The sequence below is a fragment of the Somniosus microcephalus genome, chromosome 10, assembly GCF_052327205.1.
Source record: "Somniosus microcephalus isolate GS21.2 chromosome 10, FLI_Smic_1.0, whole genome shotgun sequence".
Taxonomy (NCBI): domain Eukaryota; kingdom Metazoa; phylum Chordata; class Chondrichthyes; order Squaliformes; family Somniosidae; genus Somniosus; species Somniosus microcephalus.
Genome location: NC_140996.1, coordinates 175,769,836 through 175,789,766, shown reverse-complemented (window position 1 = coordinate 175,789,766; position 19,931 = coordinate 175,769,836). Strand labels below are relative to the sequence as shown.

The window sequence follows — 19,931 nt, the reverse complement described above, 5'->3', positions numbered from 1 at the left end:
GTAGCACCCCCTGGGGACGGCGCCGCTAATTTCAGCGGAAGTTTAGCGGTGGCGGTAACTGGTAGCGCCCAGCTGCACTGCGCAGGCGATGACGACGTCATCACCGTGTGCAGCGCCCCGTTTTTGCCCCGCCTGCAAAATTGGCCCGCGCCTCTGAATGCACGCTGGGCGATGACAGCGACCAATTCAGGGGGCGGGAACGGAGCGGCAGGAGGTTTGCGGGGTGGGAACGGAGCGGCAGGAGGTTTGCGGGGCAGGAACGGAGCGGCAGGAGGTTTCTGACAGCGCTACGTGGCCCAGTGCATAGCACTGCAGAATGCACCGCCCTGATATTCGGGGTTAGCGCTCGAACAAGGAAGTGGAGTACTTGAATTAGCGCTCCACCTCCCTCTTGGGGGCGCTAAAAATTAAGTTAGCGATCGCCGGCGCTATTTTTCGCCAGGCACTAAATTTAGCGCCCAGGCGATGTTGGTGACCCAAAATGGTCGCTAACAAATTTTTTCCACCAATTTTTTTATTGTTTTACTCTGGCTTTTAAAGTGTATTTATCTCTTTCAAAATGTTAGGGCTGGAAACAAGAAAGACAGAAACCTATACTATATATCTTTTTTAATCTTTTATCTGTGTGAATGTAGGTGCATCAGAGATCACTTTCCCTTCAACCAATCATATCTCAGAATTTTAATCCATCAATTCCTAAGCCTTTTACATTGTTACTTGGCAACAGCAGCTACTATAAATGCAAATTGTTGCTGTTGCTCGCTCCTGTGGCCCAGGTCTCATGCAGCCAGAGGTCAGATGAAGGTAACACTACTGGATTTTGTTAGATCAGCATCTAGGAAACATGTTTTCCCCTGGATCTTAGTGCCTGCTCGTGTCTTGTAAAGTAGTGCATTGGTGGCACTAAGCGTGCCCCATTTGGATGATATCATGACGTCATCATGCATATGACAAGTTTTGTGCATCATGCACTTCTCTTTTGCCTTCAATTCAGACAATCCAAAGTCATGATTTGAAAGTATATACAGGAGAGTGATACAGTCTTAATTATGCTTTCCTTAGAGCTGTCTTATAATATAAATGGCTCTGGAAAGATCCCATAGTCTCCGTTCAACCAATCAGATCCCACAACCATCACTGTAGTCATTTCAGGTAACTAAGTCAATGAATCAAATTCGACCAAATCAAATTCTGTCATGCAGATGCTGTGGCAGTTCTTCAACCACTCCACCACAGACTCCTAAACTTTACCACATAATTAACATAGAAAACAAATTTAGTAACCCCCAAAGCTACTCATAAACTTGCCCATTCCACCTTCTAATTTCTCCGAGGATCCCCCACGAGCAAGAAGAATGAATCCCGCTTAAACCTTCTATCACTAGTAAACACTACCACGCCTGTACTCTGTGCCCTGGTCCAGTGTGGTAAGGTCTGATGCTGAAGAACTCGTGAGCCTATCAGGCACAAATCTGCTGATGAGTCTGTCACTCCCTGCATGCTGCTGCCAGCTGAAGTTGCTGCCTGCTCTCCTCTGTTTTGCTCTCTCCTCTGGCATACTGTGGTTCGGTTCCAGGAAAAGTTACAAAGCAAGGAAAACAGAGAGAAAGAGGGAGAGTAACAGAGACACACAGAGGGAGTAACACATGAAAAAATAGAAAGGGAGAATAACAAGCATAGAGAAAGAGAGAGAAAAAGCAAAAGTCACTGCAAGAGAGTGCAAAAGTGAGTGACACAGAGTAGCTTTACCAGAGGCCCCTAAAATTCTCAACAAACTCTGTATACCAGGTAGCTCCAAGATGGACACATGGGGGTAGACTTACGAATTCAACGCTCAAAACACTAATCTGCTGGAGTGGATCGTCTGCCCTTTATAGAATACATTTGATTTCAATGGTATGAAAATCGAGCACGTTCTACAAAGGGTGGCCGATCCGCTCTGCTGGATTGCTATCCATCCTCATCCTGATAGATAAACAAGGTAAGACCTTGATCAGGAACAAAGTGCTGACCTCAGTTCAGTACAGGTAACATTAACACTCAAAGCCCCAAAGTACCTGCGAGCAGCACCAGGCAAAATCTGCTAGTATGGTTAAAAATAGTATAACAGCACACATGCAAAGTAAAATTGGGAGATATTTCTTCTGAGTTCATTTAACAAAAGAATTAGCTAATAGGTGAGCAAGACAGATGGAAAGCAGTAACCAGCTTTTTGTTTGTTATTACCACTACTCTAAGCCTTGCTTCCATCCTAAAATGTGTGAAAGATTACCAAAAAATGTTGTTTGTTAAGGGCTGTTAAAGCATTGGTAAATGCCAATAATGAGAAAATGGCTCAGCACTGCACATGGGGCATTGTGGATGAAAATGAAAAGTAGCTTCTTAACAAACCCAGAACTGGGATTGGCCAGCTTTGAACAGAAAGAATGCCAAGTATCATCACAGTGACGCAGCTGGGGTCAGAGACAATGGGCCGTATTTTGCAACCCCTACGGGTGAGTACGCGCCCATAGGGGCCGCGCAAGTTCCGGGTTTGGGCATGCGAAGTGCATGTGCTAAAACCCGGAACTCGCGATCTGTCAAGAATCCAGATCCTCCACATCCCCGGGAGATGGGCCACTGCGGGTGGAGAGTTGCGCTATTTGCCCAACTTCCACCCGCTGAATGCCTGTGAAATTCTTACGCCTGCTTTTACCAGCATAAGAGTTTTAAAAAAATTGAAAACTCATTTATACATTAAAAACCCTGTCCAATAAGGTAAGTTTATTTTTAGCCCCGTTAAAACATAGAATTTTTTTTCCAAAAAATTTAATTTCCGTTTAAAATATTTAATTAAATGGCATTTTAATTAATTTTAAATATGTAATTTTTTAATTATTTATTTCATGTGTTCATGTATTTTTTAAGTGATCCCCATTCATACTTATGGGAGTTCCGTACGGATGCAACTCCCACAAGTATGAATGGGGATTCCCTTCTTTTATTGGTTGGGCTGGCCCACGTGATCCCAGGGGCGCTTGTGAACCACCTGCGCCCCATGGATACGTGGGCCTCTGCCTGCGCGTACCCGGAGAGGCCCAGGATCGCAAGCCTCCGTACCTCCCGGGCCACCAGGTAAATGCGTAGATTTTTTTACAGGTCGGAGGCATCCGCCCGCGGGAAGCCTCCGATCGCAAATTTTGGGCCAATATTTCTTCTTTTGATGCCTGTGTTATAAAGATATAAAGATATTGTATTGATAAATATAATTTCTGTACTTTTGTTTAATTATGATACCTTAGAAAAAACTAAAAGTAGGCAACGCATGAAGATTTCCTTATCAATTCAGGGTTATACGCAAAATATGCTACATTGAAACTGAACATAAGACAGGTGAGTGATTTATAAAGTTACATGATTGCATTAAATGATGTGTGTGATACATTAAAGGAAGAAACAAGCAATACTGGAGTTACGCAGTGTGAATGATATATAAGGTGACACTGTTAAGATGAAGTAGCTTGGAATGGAAAAAATGTGCTTTTAAACAAAGTTCCACAGTACTCAATTAACACTGTACCTAATAAATTGAAAACAAATGGAAAGTTGCTGTAAATTGTTCATTCAGCAGACTGCGCTTAAGAATATGTCTATTATGTATGCATTTTTAAATAAACAGATTTGTGTCGGTACTTTTTGTATCAACATCCATTCTGTTAATTATATAAATTTGCAGACAAGCGGTTTTAAATTCTGATATGTTAATAGTTTTCTATCTTTTGGCCTCAGCCAGATTAAGTATCATCCTCATTTGGTGAGACAACTGACTGTTAAGATTTGCACAAATTAATCCCTGTGTAATCTCTGCACATATTTATTCAATTGGTAGCTTGTACAATGTGTTCAATTTTCAAGGCAACATTTGTTCACACATTAAGTGCTTTCACACAGCTTACAGGTAAATGGACAGAGTAGGCTATGTAAGTAGCTGGAAGTTTGGAACCTGTCCAGATTACAACAACAACAATAATGTGTATGTATATAGCGCCTTTAACATAGTAAAACGTCCCAGTGCTGTACAGGAGTGTTATAAGACAAAGCATTTGACACCGAGCCACGTAAGGAAAAGTTAAGGCAGGTGACCAGAAGCTTGGTCAAAGAGGTAAGTTTTAAGGAGCGTCTTAAAGTGTCTAAATCGTGTTCAATGGCTGTAAAGCTTGCATCCCTACAGCGAATGCACAAGCAGGAATGGACCAGTGAAACAGAAGAACAGATCAGTGAGAAGTATTGGATATGGGGTTGTGTAGCTAAACTGGCATTTTCTCCATTTTTATGGTGTCATTACATATAATTATTGTGCATTCCACAGCTGGAATACCAAACTTTTCATTCGGTGTAACCATTTGAATGGCTAGTTATACTTCAAAATGTGAAGCAGTATTATTACAGATGTGTTGTGATTGTCTTGACTTTCTGTCATTGTTTCTAATGAGAAGGGGTGTCATGAAATTTCCCACAGAAAAATCAGGCATAGCCACTGTTTGGATTGAGAGCCATTAAATTGTACAAAAAAAAAGTGTTGTTAACCTTTCTATTCCCCCCCAAAATATAGTCCTTATTGTTGGCCACTAAACATGTTTGACTCCTGTGATTTGTTACCAAGTATGTGGACCATTCACTAAACATTTTAGGATAGAATTTCATATCAGTGAACTTCATGTACATGTGCTTAAAGTGCTCCCACTACATTCTATGTATTCTATGTTTAAAATATAAATGGGCTAACATGTGTGCAAAAATAGCTCACACAGGAATATTGTACAAGTGTGTTAAGCATTTGTATGTGAATCTTACTGATCAGAAGTTCTATCCTTTGAAGACCAAACAACTTAAATGGAAAACCACAAACAGTGCTTGAAAAAAGCTGAGAATCCCATTATAATATTTTACTGGTCTTCAATTTATGTCAGGACATCCAAACTATAAAACATATTTTAAAGATGGCAGGAGCAAGGTTGGTGTTTACTCGAGGTTTGTAAGGCCAGTCAGTACTTTTTTTTGAGCTTGTACAAAATAGAAAAAGTACTTCATTGGCTGTAAAGCGCTTTGAGATGTCCGGTGGTCATGAAAGGCACTATATAAATGCAAGTCTTTCTTTTCTTTCACTGCTGTGCAGCAAGGTGCTCTCCAGCTCCTTGCTAGCAGGGAAGTGCGGGTGGCCCATGTGAGGGATGATGGTGAGAGGGGACATGGAAGCGCTTGACAGCCAATGAAGTACTTTTCTGAAGTGTAGTCACAGTTGTAATGAGGGAAACGCGGCAGCCAATTTGCGCACAGTTTCTGACCTCCTCCCCCCCATGTTCCTGACCTCCCCCTGCCCAAGTTCCTGACCTCCTCCCCCCAAGTTCCTGACCTCCTCCCCCCAAGTTCCTGACCTCCCCCTGCCCAAGTTCCTGACCTCCTCCCCCCAAGTTCCTGACCTCCCCCCTGCCCAAGTTCCTGACCTCCTCCCCCCAAGTTCCTGACCTCCTCCCCCCAAGTTCCTGACCTCCCCCCCCCCAAGTTCCTGACCTCCCCCCCCCCAAGTTCCTGACCTCCCCCTGCCCAAGTTCCTGACCTCCCCCTGCCCAAGTTTCTGACCTCCCCCTGCCCAAGTTCCTGACCTCCTCCCCCCAAGTTCCTGACCTTCCCCCCTACCCAAGTTCCTGACCTCCTCCGCCCAAGTTCCTGACCTCCCCCCCCACACAAGTTCCTGACCTCCTCCCCCCAAGTTCCTGACCTCCCCCCCGCCCCAAGTTCCTGACCTCCCCCTGCCCAAGTTCCTGACCTCCCCCTGCCCAAGTTCCTGACCTCCCCCTGCCCAAGTTCCTGACCTCCCCCTGCCCAAGTTCCTGACCTCCCCCTGCCCAAGTTCCTGACCTCCCCCTGCCCAAGTTCCTGACCTCCCCCTGCCCAAGTTCCTGACCTCACCCTGCCCACAAGTTCCTGACCTCCCCCCGCCCACAAGTTCCTGACCTCCCCCCGTCCAAGTTCCTGACCTCCCCCCGCCCAAGTTCCTGACCTCCCCCCGTCCAAGTTCCTGACCTCCCCCCGCCCAAGTTCCTGACCTCCCCCTGCCCAAGTTCCTGACCTCACCCTGCCCAAGTTCCAAGTTCCTGACCTCCCCCCACAAGTTCCTGACCTCCCCCCGTCCAAGTTCCTGACCTCCCCCCGCCCAAGTTTCTGACCTCCCCCCGCCCAAGTTCCTGACCTCACCCTGCCCAAGTTCCAAGTTCCTGACCTCCCCCCACAAGTTCCTGACCTCCCCCCGTCCAAGTTCCTGACCTCCCCCCGCCCAAGTTTCTGACCTCCCCCTGCCCAAGTTCCTGACCTCCCCCTGCCCAAGTTCCTGACCTTCCCCCCGCCCAAGTTCCTGACCTCCCCCTGCCCAAGTTTCTGACCTCCCCCTGCCCAAGTTCCTGACCTCCTCCCCCTGCCCAAGTTCCTGACCTCCCCCCCACCCAAGTTCCTGACCTCCCCCTGCCCAAGTTCCTGACCTCCCCCCCACCCAAGTTCCTGACCTCCCCCTGCCCAAGTTCCTGACCTCCCCCCCACCCAAGTTCCTGACCTTCCCCCCGCCCAAGTTCCTGACCTCCCCCCCACCCAAGTTCCTGACCTTCCCCCCGCCCAAGTTCCTGACCTTCCCCCCGCCCAAGTTCCTGACCTCCCCCCCACCCAAGTTCCTGACCTCCCCCTGCCCAAGTTTCTGACCTCCCCCCCGCCCAAGTTCCTGACCTCCCCCTGTCCAAGTTCCTGACCTCCCCCTGCCCAAGTTCCTGACCTTCCCCCGTCCAAGTTCCTGACCTCCTCCCCGCCGAAGTTCCTGACCTCCTCCCGTCCAAGGTTCCTGACCTCCCCCCCGCCCAAGTTCCTGACCTCCCCCCCGCCCAAGTTCCTGACCTCCCCCCCCGTCCAAGTTCCTGACCTCCCCCCCGCCCAAGTTCCTGACCTCCCCCCCCGCCCAAGTTCCTGACCTCCCCCCCGCCATCCCTGACCTCCCCCCCCGCCATCCCTGACCTCCCCCCCCGCCCAAGTTCCTGACCTCCACCCCATCCCAAGTTCCTGACCTCCCCCATCCCAAGTTCCTGACCTCCCCCATCCCAAGTTCCTGACCTCCCCCCCCGCCCAAGTTCCTGACCTCCTCCCCATCCCAAGTTCCTGACCTTCCCATCCCAAGTTCCTGACCTCCCCCATCCCAAGTTCCTGACCTCCCCCATCCCAAGTTCCTGACCTCCTCCCCCTGCCCAAGTTCTTGACCTCCCCCTGCCCAAGTTCCTGACCTCCCCCATCCCAAGTTCCTGACCTCCTCCCCATCCCAAGTTTCTGATCTTCTCCCCCCAAGTTCTTGACCTCCCCCTGCCCAAGTTCCTGACCTCCCCATCCCAAGTTCCTGACCTCCTCCCCATCCCAAGTTCCTGACCTCCCCCTGCCCAAGTTCCTGACCTCCCCCCCATCCCAAATTCTTGACCTCCTCCCCCCGAGTTCCTGACCTCCCCCTGCCCAAGCTCCTGACCTTCCCCCGTCCAAGTTCCTGACCTCCTCCCCGCCGAAGTTCCTGACCTCCTCCCGTCCAAGTTCCTGACCTCCCCCTGCCCAAGTTCCTGACCTCCTCCCCCAAGTTCCTGACCTCCCCCCCGTCCAAGTTCCTGACCTCCCCCCGCCCAAGTTCCTGACCTCCCCCCCGCCCAAGTTCCTGACCTCCCCCCCCGCCATCCCTGACCTCCCCCCCCGCCCAAGTTCCTGACCTCCTCCCCATCCCAAGTTCCTGACCTCCCCCATCCCAAGTTCCTGACCTCCCCCTGCCCAAGTTCCTGACCTCCCCCTGCCCAAGTTCCTGACCTCCCCCTGCCCAAGTTCCTGACCTCCCCCTGCCCAAGTTCCTGACCTCCCCCAGCCCAAGTTCCTGACCTCCTCCCCATCCCAAGTTCCTGACCTCCTCCCCATCCCAAGTTCCTGACCTCCCCATCCCAAGTTCCTGACCTCCCCCATCCCAAGTTCCTGACCTCCTCCCCCTGCCCAAGTTCTTGACCTCCCCCTGCCCAAGTTCCTGACCTCCCCATCCCAAGTTCCTGACCTCCTCCCCATCCCAAGTTTCTGATCTTCTCCCCCCAAGTTCTTGACCTCCCCCTGCCCAAGTTCCTGACCTCCCCCATCCCAAGTTCCTGACCTCCTCCCCATCCCAAGTTCCTGACCTCCCCCTGCCCAAGTTCCTGACCTCCTCCCCATCCCAAATTCTTGACCTCCTCCCCCCGAGTTCCTGACCTCCCCCTGCCCAAGCTCCTGACCTCCTCCCCATCCCAAATTCTTGACCTCCTCCCCCCAAGTTCCTGACCTCCCCCTGCCCAAGTTCCTGACCGCCCCCCTCCCTGTATTCCTGATCTCCCCCTGCCCAAGTCCCTGATCTCCCCCTCACCCAAGTTCCTGACCTCCACCTCCGCCCCCCCCCCCCCGGCCCAGTTCCTGACCTTCTCCCCCTGCCCAAGGTCCTCCCCCCTCCCTGTTCCTGACTTTCTCCCCCCAACAAGTTCCTGACTTTCCCCACCTCCCCAGAGATGGGGCATTGTGTGTGGGTCACGGATTGTTAACAGTTTTATTGGGTATGAAGTGAATAGTAACAGTGTCATAACCTCCGGATTTTGTCCAGTCCAATGATGTCACTTGCCACACACGTATCGAGCTTTCCAAGAAATCAACCAGGTCTAGGGGGAGGAGAGGGAGAACATGGTACAGGTGTAAAGGGGGTGGGGTGGGGTTGGAAGAATGTGACCTGTCTTACCACCTGGAACACGTTCTTGCTCTCATCCCCCCCTTTAGACCTGGATCACATTCCTCCCCCATCCCCACTGTGCTCTCTGTGCTCGTTACCACCCCCCCGAGTTCCTGACCGTCTCTCCGCCTGAGTTCCTGACCTCCTCGTCCCCCCTCCTCTCTCTCCCTTCGATCTCTCTCCCCCTCCAATATCCTCTCTCTCTCACCCTCTATCTCTCTATCCCCCCTCCGATCTGCTCCCTCTCCCCCTCTGATCCTCTCTCCCCCCTCCCGGTCCTCTCTCTCCCCTTCCGATCTCGTCGCTCTCTTCTCACTCCGATCTCCCCTCTCTCTCTCCCCCCTCCGATCCTCTCTCTCCCCCTCCAATCCTCTCTCTCCTCCTCCGATTCACTCTCTCTCCCCCTCCGATCTCGTCTCTCTCTCCTCACTCCGATCTCCCCTCTCTCTCTCCCCCCTCCAATCCTCTCACTCCCCCTCTGCTTCCTTCTCTCCCCCCTCCGATTCCCTCTCTTTCTCCCCCCTCTGTTCCCCTCTCTCTCCCCCCTCCGATCTCCCCTCCCTCTCCCCCTCCGATTCCCTCTCTCTCTCCCCTTTTGATCCTCTCTCTACCCTGGCCACCAACGGATCCAGTGACCTTCTCCCACGGAGCTGGAGAAAGCATGGCCTCCTGCAGGCCACAACTGTTGGGTACTGTGCATGCACGGTCTCTGTAAACAGCGCGCATGTGCAGAAGGCCGCAGATAATCACTCTGGAAAGATAATGCAGCACTCTCTCAGTACTGCATTAAAGTGTCAGCCTAGATAATGTACTCTACTGGGGCTTGACCCTTCTGACTCAGTGACAAGTGCTACCAGCTGAGCTAAGCTGACAGAGCAAGAGATTTTAAAAATGACTAAGCAACTTTCTCTCCCCTCTCTAGTCCATGCTGATCTATGCTGCAGTACGGTTGGCACTGATGGCTCAGCCAAGTGAGCTGTTCTTCAAGAGTGTGTTAGGGCCTCAGCAGTTGAAGGCACGACCGCCAATGGTGGAGAGATTAAAATCGGGGATGCGCAAGAGACCTGAATTAGAGGAGCACAGAGATCTCGGAGGATTGTAGGGCTGGAGGAGGTTAGAGAGATAGGGAGGGGCGAGGCCATGGAAGGATTTGAAATAAAGGATGAGAATTTTAAAATTGAGGCGTTGCTTAACCGGGAGTCAATGTAGGTCAGCGAGCACAGGGGTGATGGGTGAATAGGACTTGGTTAGGATACGGGCAGCTGAGTTTTGGATGAGTTTAAGGTTTTGAAGGTTGGAAAATGGGAGGCCGGCCAGGAGAGCATTGGAATAGTCAAGTCTACAGATAACAAAGGCATAGATGAGGGTTTCAGCAGCAGATGAGTTTAGGCAGGGGCGGAGTTGGGCGATGTTCCGTAAGTGGAAACAGGTGATCTTAGTGATGGTGCAGATATGTGGTTGGCTCCTGTGAAGCACCTTGCGATGCTTTACTACATTAAAGATGCTATATAAATGCAAGTTGTTGTTGTGTTTAGACACTTAGGACTGGCGGGCTAGTCGATCATCATAATAATTAATAGTAAGCCATACACTTATATCATGCTTTATCAAATTAACATTTTTCAAAATGCTTCACAAAATAAATGACTTTGACTGTTGCTATGTAACCAAATGAGGCAGCCATCCTGTGCGGGTTAGGATGATTGGCTCTGATAAATTGACCCTTAGTGTTAGGGGGATTAAATACGTGGGGTTACGGGGATAGGGTGGGATATGTGTTGGTGTAGGGGTTACGGGGATCGGGTGGGATATGTGTCGGTGCAGGCTCGATGGGCTGAAATGGCCTCTATCTGCACTGTGGGGTTTCTGTGATTCTGTGATTCCTGCACTAACAGCATTCACAAACAGGCAATTAAATGAATATTAGTTTATTTTGCTTTTTGCTGTTGTTGGTTGAGAAAGGAATATTGTCCAAGACACAGGAGAACTCTCTGCTTGTCTTCATATTGTGTCTTGTGACCTTCAACATTCACTTGAACCACCAGAGTACGGAGACAGGACTGGAGCAAGCAAAGGATTTCAGTTTCCATCTCATCCAAAGGTCAGTATCTTCAGCGATGCAACGGACTCCCTCTGTGCTTCATTAGAGTGTCAGCCTAGATTATGAGTTCAAACCCTGTTATGGGGCTTGAAGCCACATCCTTCTGACCCAGTTTGAAGATTGCTCCCAACGGAGCCATAAAGTTGCGGGAGGCATCAGAGCTTAGTCTGACCTGTCTTCACTTGACATCCACACATACACTTTCCAGCAGGGATCAACTAAATAGTGATCATGAGTTGGAAATGTGGCTGATATTTCCACTCCCTAGCCCAGGGGCATGCAGCCCAATTGCAGTGCTCCTGCTGCTTCCCTAGCTGAGATCAGCTAGCTCAGCACGCAATGCAATAATTCTAACAGAAACATTCTTTCCAATACTAAGGGGTGTAAAAGGCAAGGAAAGCGTTTGTGCTGGGATTGCCGGAATATCAGAGGAAGACGATGAGATGGTAAATAGGAATTACTAATTTGGCTACCCTTGCCTAAACTTGTGTGTAATTTTGCTCCTCGGTTCTTCGGGCCAATGATCAAAATTCGTAATGGTCCATGAACAACAAAGGGTTAGTTCAGCACAAAGGCACAATGTGCACAAGAACAAACACTTGAATTTCAATGGATGACATGGCATGCTCACAAACAAAAAGTCACCATTGTTCCTGACTTCTTAGCATGACCATGTAAAGCAGTTCTAATGTGGGTAGGAACAAGATGATAGAACTAAAGATAACTTGAAGCCAAAACAGTCATCAATGTCTGACAAAGTAAACAACAACTTAATCTAGTTTCCCCAACAATAGGACTTCTAAATCACTTTTCTCTCTCTCCCCCCTCCCATTTTCATGCTAATCATTAATCGATTTTAACCCAAGTTGTATTTTATATCAGGATTTTAATTGTTGCATGCCAGTTTGGATCATATGATAGCAAGTTTATTAACCTCTTGAGAATTATGGGAGCATTTTGGACTTATTTTTAAACATTACGTTGTTGATTTCGGCAAGAGATTCAATTAGCTGCTAAGAAAATGTTACTACTATATTCTCTTCATTTTCAATTCAAACACACAGCCTTCAGAATACAGTTTTGAAAATAACAGTGAGGGGTTATCACATTCTGGACATAAAGAGTTAACAAACCCAATGATTTATCATTTTTTTTCTTCAAAAGAACAGTGTATGTTTCTAATATCCTTTGGAAAAAAGGCCCTCTTAATCAGTTCTGGCCTTAAGCTTCATTTTCACAGTGAATCTGGAGTCAATTCTGTTAACTTTTATTTTGAACTTGCAACAGGAATTGGCAGAGCCCCCAGAAGATCTAAATCAGGCTAACCCTCAAATTCCAGCATTGGGATGCCAGACCCATAGCCTGGGCTATGCACGCAACATCATCGACAAAACTTCTGCCGCACACATTTTGACAACACCGCCTACCACCATTTCATCAGATTGCCTGACAGCTCGAAACAACATAAGAGGAAAAGCAAACTTGGTTTTAGTTCAAAACACAGAGGATGTTTTTTGTCAATAGTTCTAAATTTATTCTAAAATGGTCTCTAACCACATTTACAACATAGCTTAGTTCAACGCAAATGTTACTTTATTCTGTCTTGAGTATGTGCCTCCTGTGTAAATGGGCCTTTATGGTAATCACTGTGAATCAGTCTAAGCCCCAGTGTGTAGAGAGTTGATTTTACTACGTATGCACAAAAAGACAATGCAGAGCACAGCAGGGCGTCGGGCCTGACCTTTTTGTATTTCCTTGTGATCTCTGAACCAGTGCCCCTTTGTGTACCAGGACCCATAAACAAATCCAAATGACATGAACTCACTCACTTTTCAAGTCTAAGGCAGCGACTGATTTAAATTAATTGTTTCAAATGTACTCAAGGGAAGGAGCATTAACTCACAGATTATAGCTGTGGCTCTCTGCTTGTGTTTTGTACTCTGTCAGTACTAGTCTGCAGTTCCATTCACTGAGAATGTGTGCTGGCAAGTGTACGCAATGGAGATTCAAATTTCAGAATGAACTTGCTCAGGATAGATTGAATCTGATTCATTGATGCATTCTATGCCTATAGGAAGCAGAGGATGAAACTGGAGAAACAAATTCTTCAGCTCTTCATACCTTTGAGAGTTCTAGTCCTGGACCACACTGTTTGCAGGCCACACAGTTCCCAGCTTGGTCTCTGTATTCCTGCTCCCGGCAGTCTCCTGTCTCGCCTGCAGCTCCCAGAACCTAATGAAAACAGGCAGATTTACTGAACAAACTCAGTTCCAAAAGAGTCTTTTGTTTTTCATTGAAGTTGGAAGAGCAAAATAGTACTACTTGGTAAGTAGTAACTGGGTGTTTTTTCTGTTCGTATATAGACAGTCTGCAGAATAATATTGAAAAAGCAGCTATTGATAAATGCAATATATATATGTATATTAAATGTATAAATTTTACTTGGCTGCCCTAAACCAAGCTGGTACAGGAGGAATCAAAAACAGATAAAGCCTGAGGAAGGGTCTTTTAAACCTAAAATATCAACTAACTGCCTTGTGTTGTTCCACAGATGCTGCCTGACCTACTGAGTATTTCCAGCTTTTTCTGTTTTGGTTTTCAGATTTCCAGCATCTGCAGTATTCCGATTTTTGGTGCGGGAGGAATTCTGACGTGGAATTAATGCCAGAGCGAGTTTTGTTGTACCAGTTGCTACTGCAGGCTCCATACTGGCACTGCCATTGCAAACAAAGCTTCTGGCAAGATAATGGAGTCCATATAGCAAAATACTGCAGATGTTGGAAATCCGAAATAACAACAGAAAATGCTGGAAAAACTCAGCAAGTCAGGCAACATCCGTGGAGAGAAATTTGAGTTGACGTTTCGGGTTTGACCCTTCTTCAAAACTGGAGAGAAAAGAAAAGAATGGAGTCCATGTTTGATCTGCGCCATTTGTCCTCCCGACAATGGGAGGCTGGCAGTATGATGTTACTGTTTTACTATCTACGCTGTCTGCTTGCACGGCTTGATTCCATGGTCTGACGCCTGTAGTGGTGGAAATGTTTGGGACATCAAACATCTCAGCAGGACCCAGAATGAGCCATACCTGCATGACTTTGCTGTGGGAGGTAACACTATATAAGCAGCGTGGTCTACAACATCAAAACCTTCTCTGACAAAAGACACATTATTTCTGGAACTCCCAGCATTTAGGTCATGCAATGGCCTCAGCATGGTATCAACTTAAGTTCCAAATTTATTGTTAGACAATACCTATTTTTTCTCCTGCATATTATTCTGGTAATTCCTTGTCTGGTTACCTCTGGTTTCATTTAATTCAGAAATGTTAAAACAGGTGTGAGAACATGTGGTTAAAGAAAGACAGCAATGTAAACATAAACATAAACTGCCCCTTGTTGAAATCTGAATATAGATATAAAGGGTTAAGGAATAGCAAGCGTGAAAAGTCCTTGAGATTCATTTAAAAAGACAGGATAAACAAGGCCTTATTATTGGCTTCACAGAAACAAACATCTATGAATTGCAAAGTAATTTTAGTGCTGTTGCTGCATTGTGATATATGAAGAGAGATTAGCTGGACTGACATTACAAGGATTGTAAAGAATCTACTTGGGAGTCCATTACATCAGTTTTCTGCGACTACATGGGCATTTAGTCTGATTTATGTTTTGCAATCACTACTCACTGAGTAACTCCTCATTTTACATAATTAAAGGGCTGGAAATTTGTTATGGCCCCAACTGGACTTGCTTTTTACAACAATTATGTACTACAGTACATTGAAAATGACAAGACAGCATATTCTCAGCATGGTAGGTCATTCATAGATGTATTTAAGGGGAAGCTAGATAAGTACATGAGGGAGAAAGGAATAGAAAGATATGTTAATAGGGTGAGATGAAGTAAAGTGAGATGAGGCTCGTGTGAAGCATCGACCTGTTTGACCAAATGGCTTGTTTCTGCACTGTAAATTCTATGCAATCAGCTAGGTTAAACTATGAGTTGAGTGTAATGTGAGAAATAACTTGTAGCCCTTTAAAGTTTTGTTAACTTTTGAGTTAGACCGCCACCTAGTGTGGTTAGTTACAACCCAACTAATGTATTCAAAAAAGAATTGGAAAGATTTCTGATTCAACGAGGAGTGGAGTGAAATGTTTTGCAGTAAGAGACAGATGAGAGTAGCCCAGCATGAGCCCTGAAAGACATCCTAATTGGACAATCTGAATAGCCTTTTCTTAATCGAATATTCTTATGCTCTTATTACTTTGCTTAGCACTTTTCAGCTTAATATTGAAACATAAATAGAACCAAATGTGCATTGATTGCCCTCTGGTTGAATTATTTTTCTCAAATTATTGTTTTGAGAGGTTATTAAATTCTATTAGAATAACTGATTTACTTTTTAGCCTTACTTCCAAGTCACCCTGTGCACAGGTCGAGCAAATACTTGATTTATAAATCTGACAGATCCTTTGCTGAGATAACAAACTTGCATTTATATAGTGGCTTTAACATATAAAAACACCCCAAGGTACCTCATAGACGCCCTATCAGACAAAAATTGACATCAAGCCAAAGAAGGAGCTATTAAGAGGGTGACTAAAAGTTTGGTCAAAGAGGTAGGTTTTAAGGAGGGTCCTAAAGGAGATGAGAGGTGGAAAGGCAGAGAGGCTTAAGGAGAGAATTTCAGAGTTTAGGGCCCAGATGACTGATGGCATGGCCACCAATGGTGGGGCAAAGGGGATGGACGGTTGCACAAGAGGGGAGAATTGGAGGAATGCGAGTTCTCGGAGGGTTGTAGGGCTGGAGGAGGTTACAGAGAAAGGAAAGGGATTTGAACATGAAGATGAGAACTTTAATTTGGAGGTACTGAGGGACCACGAGCCAATATAGATCAACGAGCACAGGAGTGATGGGTGAGCAGGACTTGCTGCGATGAGACAGACCCAGCAACAACAACAACTTACTTTTATATAGTGCCTTTAACGTAGTAAAACGTCCCAGGGCGCTTCACAGGAGCGTTATCGAACAAAATTTGACACTGAGCTTGGTCAAAGTGGTAGGTTTTAAGGAGCGTCTTAAAGGAGGAGAGAGCGGTAGAGAGGCGGAGAGGTTTAGGGAGGGAATCCCAGAGCTTAGGGCCTCGGCAGCTGAAGGCACGACCGCCAATGGTAGAGCGATTCAAATCGGGGATGCGCAAGAGGTCAGAATTGGAGGAGCACCGGGATCTTGGGGGGTTGTAGGGCTGGAGGAGGTTACATAGATAAGGAGAGGCCATGGTGGGATTTGAAAACAGGGAAGAGAATTTTAAAGTTGAGGCGTTGTTCAACAGGGAGCTAATGTAGGTCAGCGAGCACAGCTGTAAGATATCTATTTAAGAGTATCTGGTAGTACACCATAGATTCTTATGGAGATTTTAAAAGAAGGAAGTAAAAAGAAAATCTATTTTCTAAAAAGTAGCTGTTTTACATAGATTTTGCATATTTTGTTTGATCTCTTTCAGTGAACAAAGAATAGCGCAGGATCTAAAATGTTTCATTGACAGTAATGTGTGTTTGCCTGGTGATTTAAGACAAAGACAAACACTTCAGAATCAGTGGAACTGTAATTACAAACATTTCATTAGAACAAACATGCTCTCAGGTCAGGCAGAAGCTATCATTATATCCAGTAGAAGTTCAAACCTCAAAAAGCCAAATTCCAGATAAGAGCTACTTTGCTGGTCATCCTAAGTCTGTAATAACAAGGTTTGACTGTATTTAGTTCTTTCTGAATAAACTATGTATATAAGCTAACCCTTTCCCTGACCCTTCTGAATAAACAAGAACTCTAGAAAATGTGCACAACTAATAAGCACTTTGAAGGGTTAATTGTAACATATCAATTTGAAAAGAATATTTTGGAAAGATTATCCACCATAGCTGTATTTGGCAAAAGAAGTGCAGCATTATGTTTCTGGAGTGACTAGTCCCCATTTTGGTGAAAGTATATTCTATATTTGGACACAAAGTGCAACCCCATCACATTTGAACACAAAATATCACAATCATAACTTTGGAGTATTCTGATATTTGCAATAGTTCCTGCAATGATGCACTGTAATTTGCTAGAAAGTAGAGACTTTTTCAAGGACTGGTACAAAGACATCAAATACAAACTCCTTACCAGACAAAACAAAGCGATCAGCAGGTGTTGCAACATGCCTTTTTGTTTGTGGGACATCCCGACTCTCATTCCTGCTGTACAAAGTATCTCCACTGAGATCTGCCTCGGCTTTCTCATCAATAAATAGGACTGGAAAGTAAAAGACTTTCTAGTAAATCTCAAGTGGACAAAGAGTTATAATAAGAACTGTATCACAAAACAATCGGTCCTTATATATCGCAATAATAAAATGCTCCCGTGGAATGCTTGAAGAATGCCTTTGCCATATATAAGTGACACTGTTACAATGCTGCAAGATGTGATTCAATCCTGGTTCCTTTTAATGAAATTCTGGAATATCAGAATTATTCATAAGTATCCAAAACCGCGTCCAGTTCTAAAATTAAACTGCAGCAAACCTATTCTGTTCTTTTGTTGTGAAATTGTAGACATATTTAATGCTCCTGACGAAGTTTTACATCCAAACGTTAGCATATCTTTCCTCAGCAGATGCTGAGGGTCTTGTTAATGTATTTCCAACACACTCTGTTTCAGATTTCCCAATTTTTCCCTCTTTCTTTTGTACTTAATGTATTTTTTTTAACTAAGAGTTTGTGAGGTTGATCATAAAACCCTTTTATGAATCCTGAAGTGCCGAATTCCTGTTATAAAATTTAAAGATGAGAACTTTCTACTTTTAAGCAAGACCCGATCATTTTGGAAATACGGACCTGGATGAAGGAATCTTTGCACAAACAGCTCCGCTTTGTTTATTTATTGACTGGCAGAGGCGGTTTTTCCACAGGCAGTGTCTCCCAAAAAAGGTGGCTAAATTCGCACGGTTCTCTGCAGCGCCGCCCAAACTGGCGGCGGATTGCCGGAGGCCAGGGATCAGATAGTTTGCCGACTTAGACCCCAGCTTGTTTCAATCGCACCTTCGGGGCAAAGAATGTTCTCTGGCCGCTACGTGTAGCGACAGGGTGAGTACATTTTTAAAAAAGTGTTTGCGATGTCGCTACACATTCCGACCAGAGCAATTCTTCCCTCCTCGCTGTAAGTTCATGTTGTAACGGCGTTGACGGTCATTTATGCCCCTTGCTGATTTTCAATGAACATTCCCTTTTTTTCCGCAGCCTCCTCACAGCCCGACCCCCTGACCCCGGGGTCTGGCAGCTGATGGCGGGTTTTGGAGCTCCACACATGATTTACACCGATACTTAATCCACGCACACTCGCCGATTCTATGGTAAAAAGGGTGAGGATTTGGTGAAGTGAATGACGACAGTAGACGGCGAATATTTGTCCCGAGTGGCACGGATGAGCGAACATCATCACCATCCCGCGGGTGAACTCGCCCCTTCCTTCACCCATCAAAAATAAAACCCCAAACACACTTTCCCTGCCTGTGGAAACAAAAGCACCAAGTGTCGGTGCCTTGGCGAGCCAGGCTTGTGATCGACAGAAGCTCCAATCACTCCGATCGACCCATTCCATTAAAGTTGGAAACAGGGAACACAAAACTGCACTCGCCTTTTGGACAAGTAAAACCCCGAGCCGCCGATCCCCTAAAGCCCACAAGCCATCGTTTTTTTTTACCTGCCCCGAACCCGTGGCGATCTTCATTCCCTTGACTTTCTCCTCTGGTTTCGCTCTGTTCAATCGAAAGTCCCCGTCCACCCTTCCCCGCCGAGCTTGTCCGCAACCCCCCCCCCTCCCCTCCCCGCCGAACGCTCTGATCGCCCAGCAACATTTCAATGCAATGCAACCACTTCAAAGGGAGCAGCCACGGCCATCAGACTCTGGTAATCTGATCGCGGATCACTGCGCGATCAAAGGCTGCTGCGGACCATGAGCATTTAAACAGGTACAGCACCGACCGCAGAGTTAGATCGCAGACCCCATTTAACAACCTTGCTCTGTACCTCCAAAGTCGACCCCTTGTTTTTTTTCTCTCTCTCTCGGATGCGATCGCTTTTCTTGTGCCCAGCAGTCCGAAAAAAGCAACGAGCCGTGCCAGACTTCCTGCACTGTGTGATGCTTTATCTGAGTCTAATCGCTGGGCTCTGGAGTGTTTGTGAGTTTCAGACTGTGTGTGAAGCACTTCTCAGCGCCAGGGGTTTCAGTCTATCCCTTTCATCTCGGTCTTCAGATCCCATGACATCATCTAAACTTCAGACGGCAAAGGGATTGGTTAGGAATGAGGCATCCTGGGGAAAGTTGGTAATAGTATAGAACAAAACTTTAATCCTTCTTCAGACTGGGTTTGCACACATGCCTGCTTAAATGGAGAGCCTAATCCTGACTAGCAAAGCATCCACAGCTAGATGCAGTATCTCGTTTACTCTCAATACATGCATCTTTGAAAATCTCGTGAATCAATATGAATGCGTGGACGCACTTATATATTTATATAATATAATAATAATAACGACTGCAAGATTCTTATTGTTGAAACTGTATTGCATGGAATATTACCCCCTGTAATGAGTCAGAATACATACAAAGTTGTATACAACCACACAAAGCTGTATACAAAAAGTAATCAAAATGGGCAAAAATGGGATCATTTTCATGCATCTTGACATTGGCAGGATTTTTTATATGGGAATTTGGCTTTGCTATTTTTCTCACTGACTTTTCTCTGCTAGCTTTTTCCCCCTTCCCCTGTTCAGTAGGTGTTGACTCCCAGCTGAAGTGTAGGTCCGGTTGTCCTCCAGTACCTTGCCTAAGTGATCATTGTTCATGTGTGAGCCTTGACAACGAGTGCCACAGCTTATTTGACTGCAAGGAGCTTCAAAACCAAATTTTGTCTGATCCAATGTCCAAACGTGTAGTAGGGATTGTTCAATGGTAATCAAAAGTGGGATTCCTGTTGATATTCCCCTCCTTAACCCAGGGATG

At 46.3% G+C, this 19,931-nt stretch overlaps 1 protein-coding gene across 6 annotated transcripts in view; it reads right to left on the bottom strand.

Annotated features, from left to right (window-relative positions):
* The window catches only part of LOC147111867 (tumor necrosis factor receptor superfamily member 19-like), a 98,312-nt gene extending 79,114 nt beyond the window's left edge, over positions 1 to 19,198 (bottom strand). For 2 of the 6 annotated variants that reach the window (XM_085999196.1, XM_085999200.1), the window contains exons 1-3: positions 18,627 to 18,732; positions 17,052 to 17,180; positions 13,008 to 13,118 (exon numbers count right to left, since the gene is read on the bottom strand). In XM_085999196.1, coding sequence (XP_085855322.1) covers positions 13,008 to 13,118; positions 17,052 to 17,180; positions 18,627 to 18,653 — 267 coding nt within the window. In that variant the 5' untranslated portion in view covers positions 18,654 to 18,732. Of the gene's footprint in view, positions 1 to 13,007; positions 13,119 to 17,051; positions 17,181 to 17,761; positions 18,259 to 18,626; positions 18,734 to 18,952 lie in introns of those variants that run through there. The other 4 variants (XM_085999197.1, XM_085999201.1, XM_085999198.1 and 1 more) reach the window with 4 other exon arrangements.
* Positions 19,199 to 19,931: the final 733 nt, after the last annotated feature.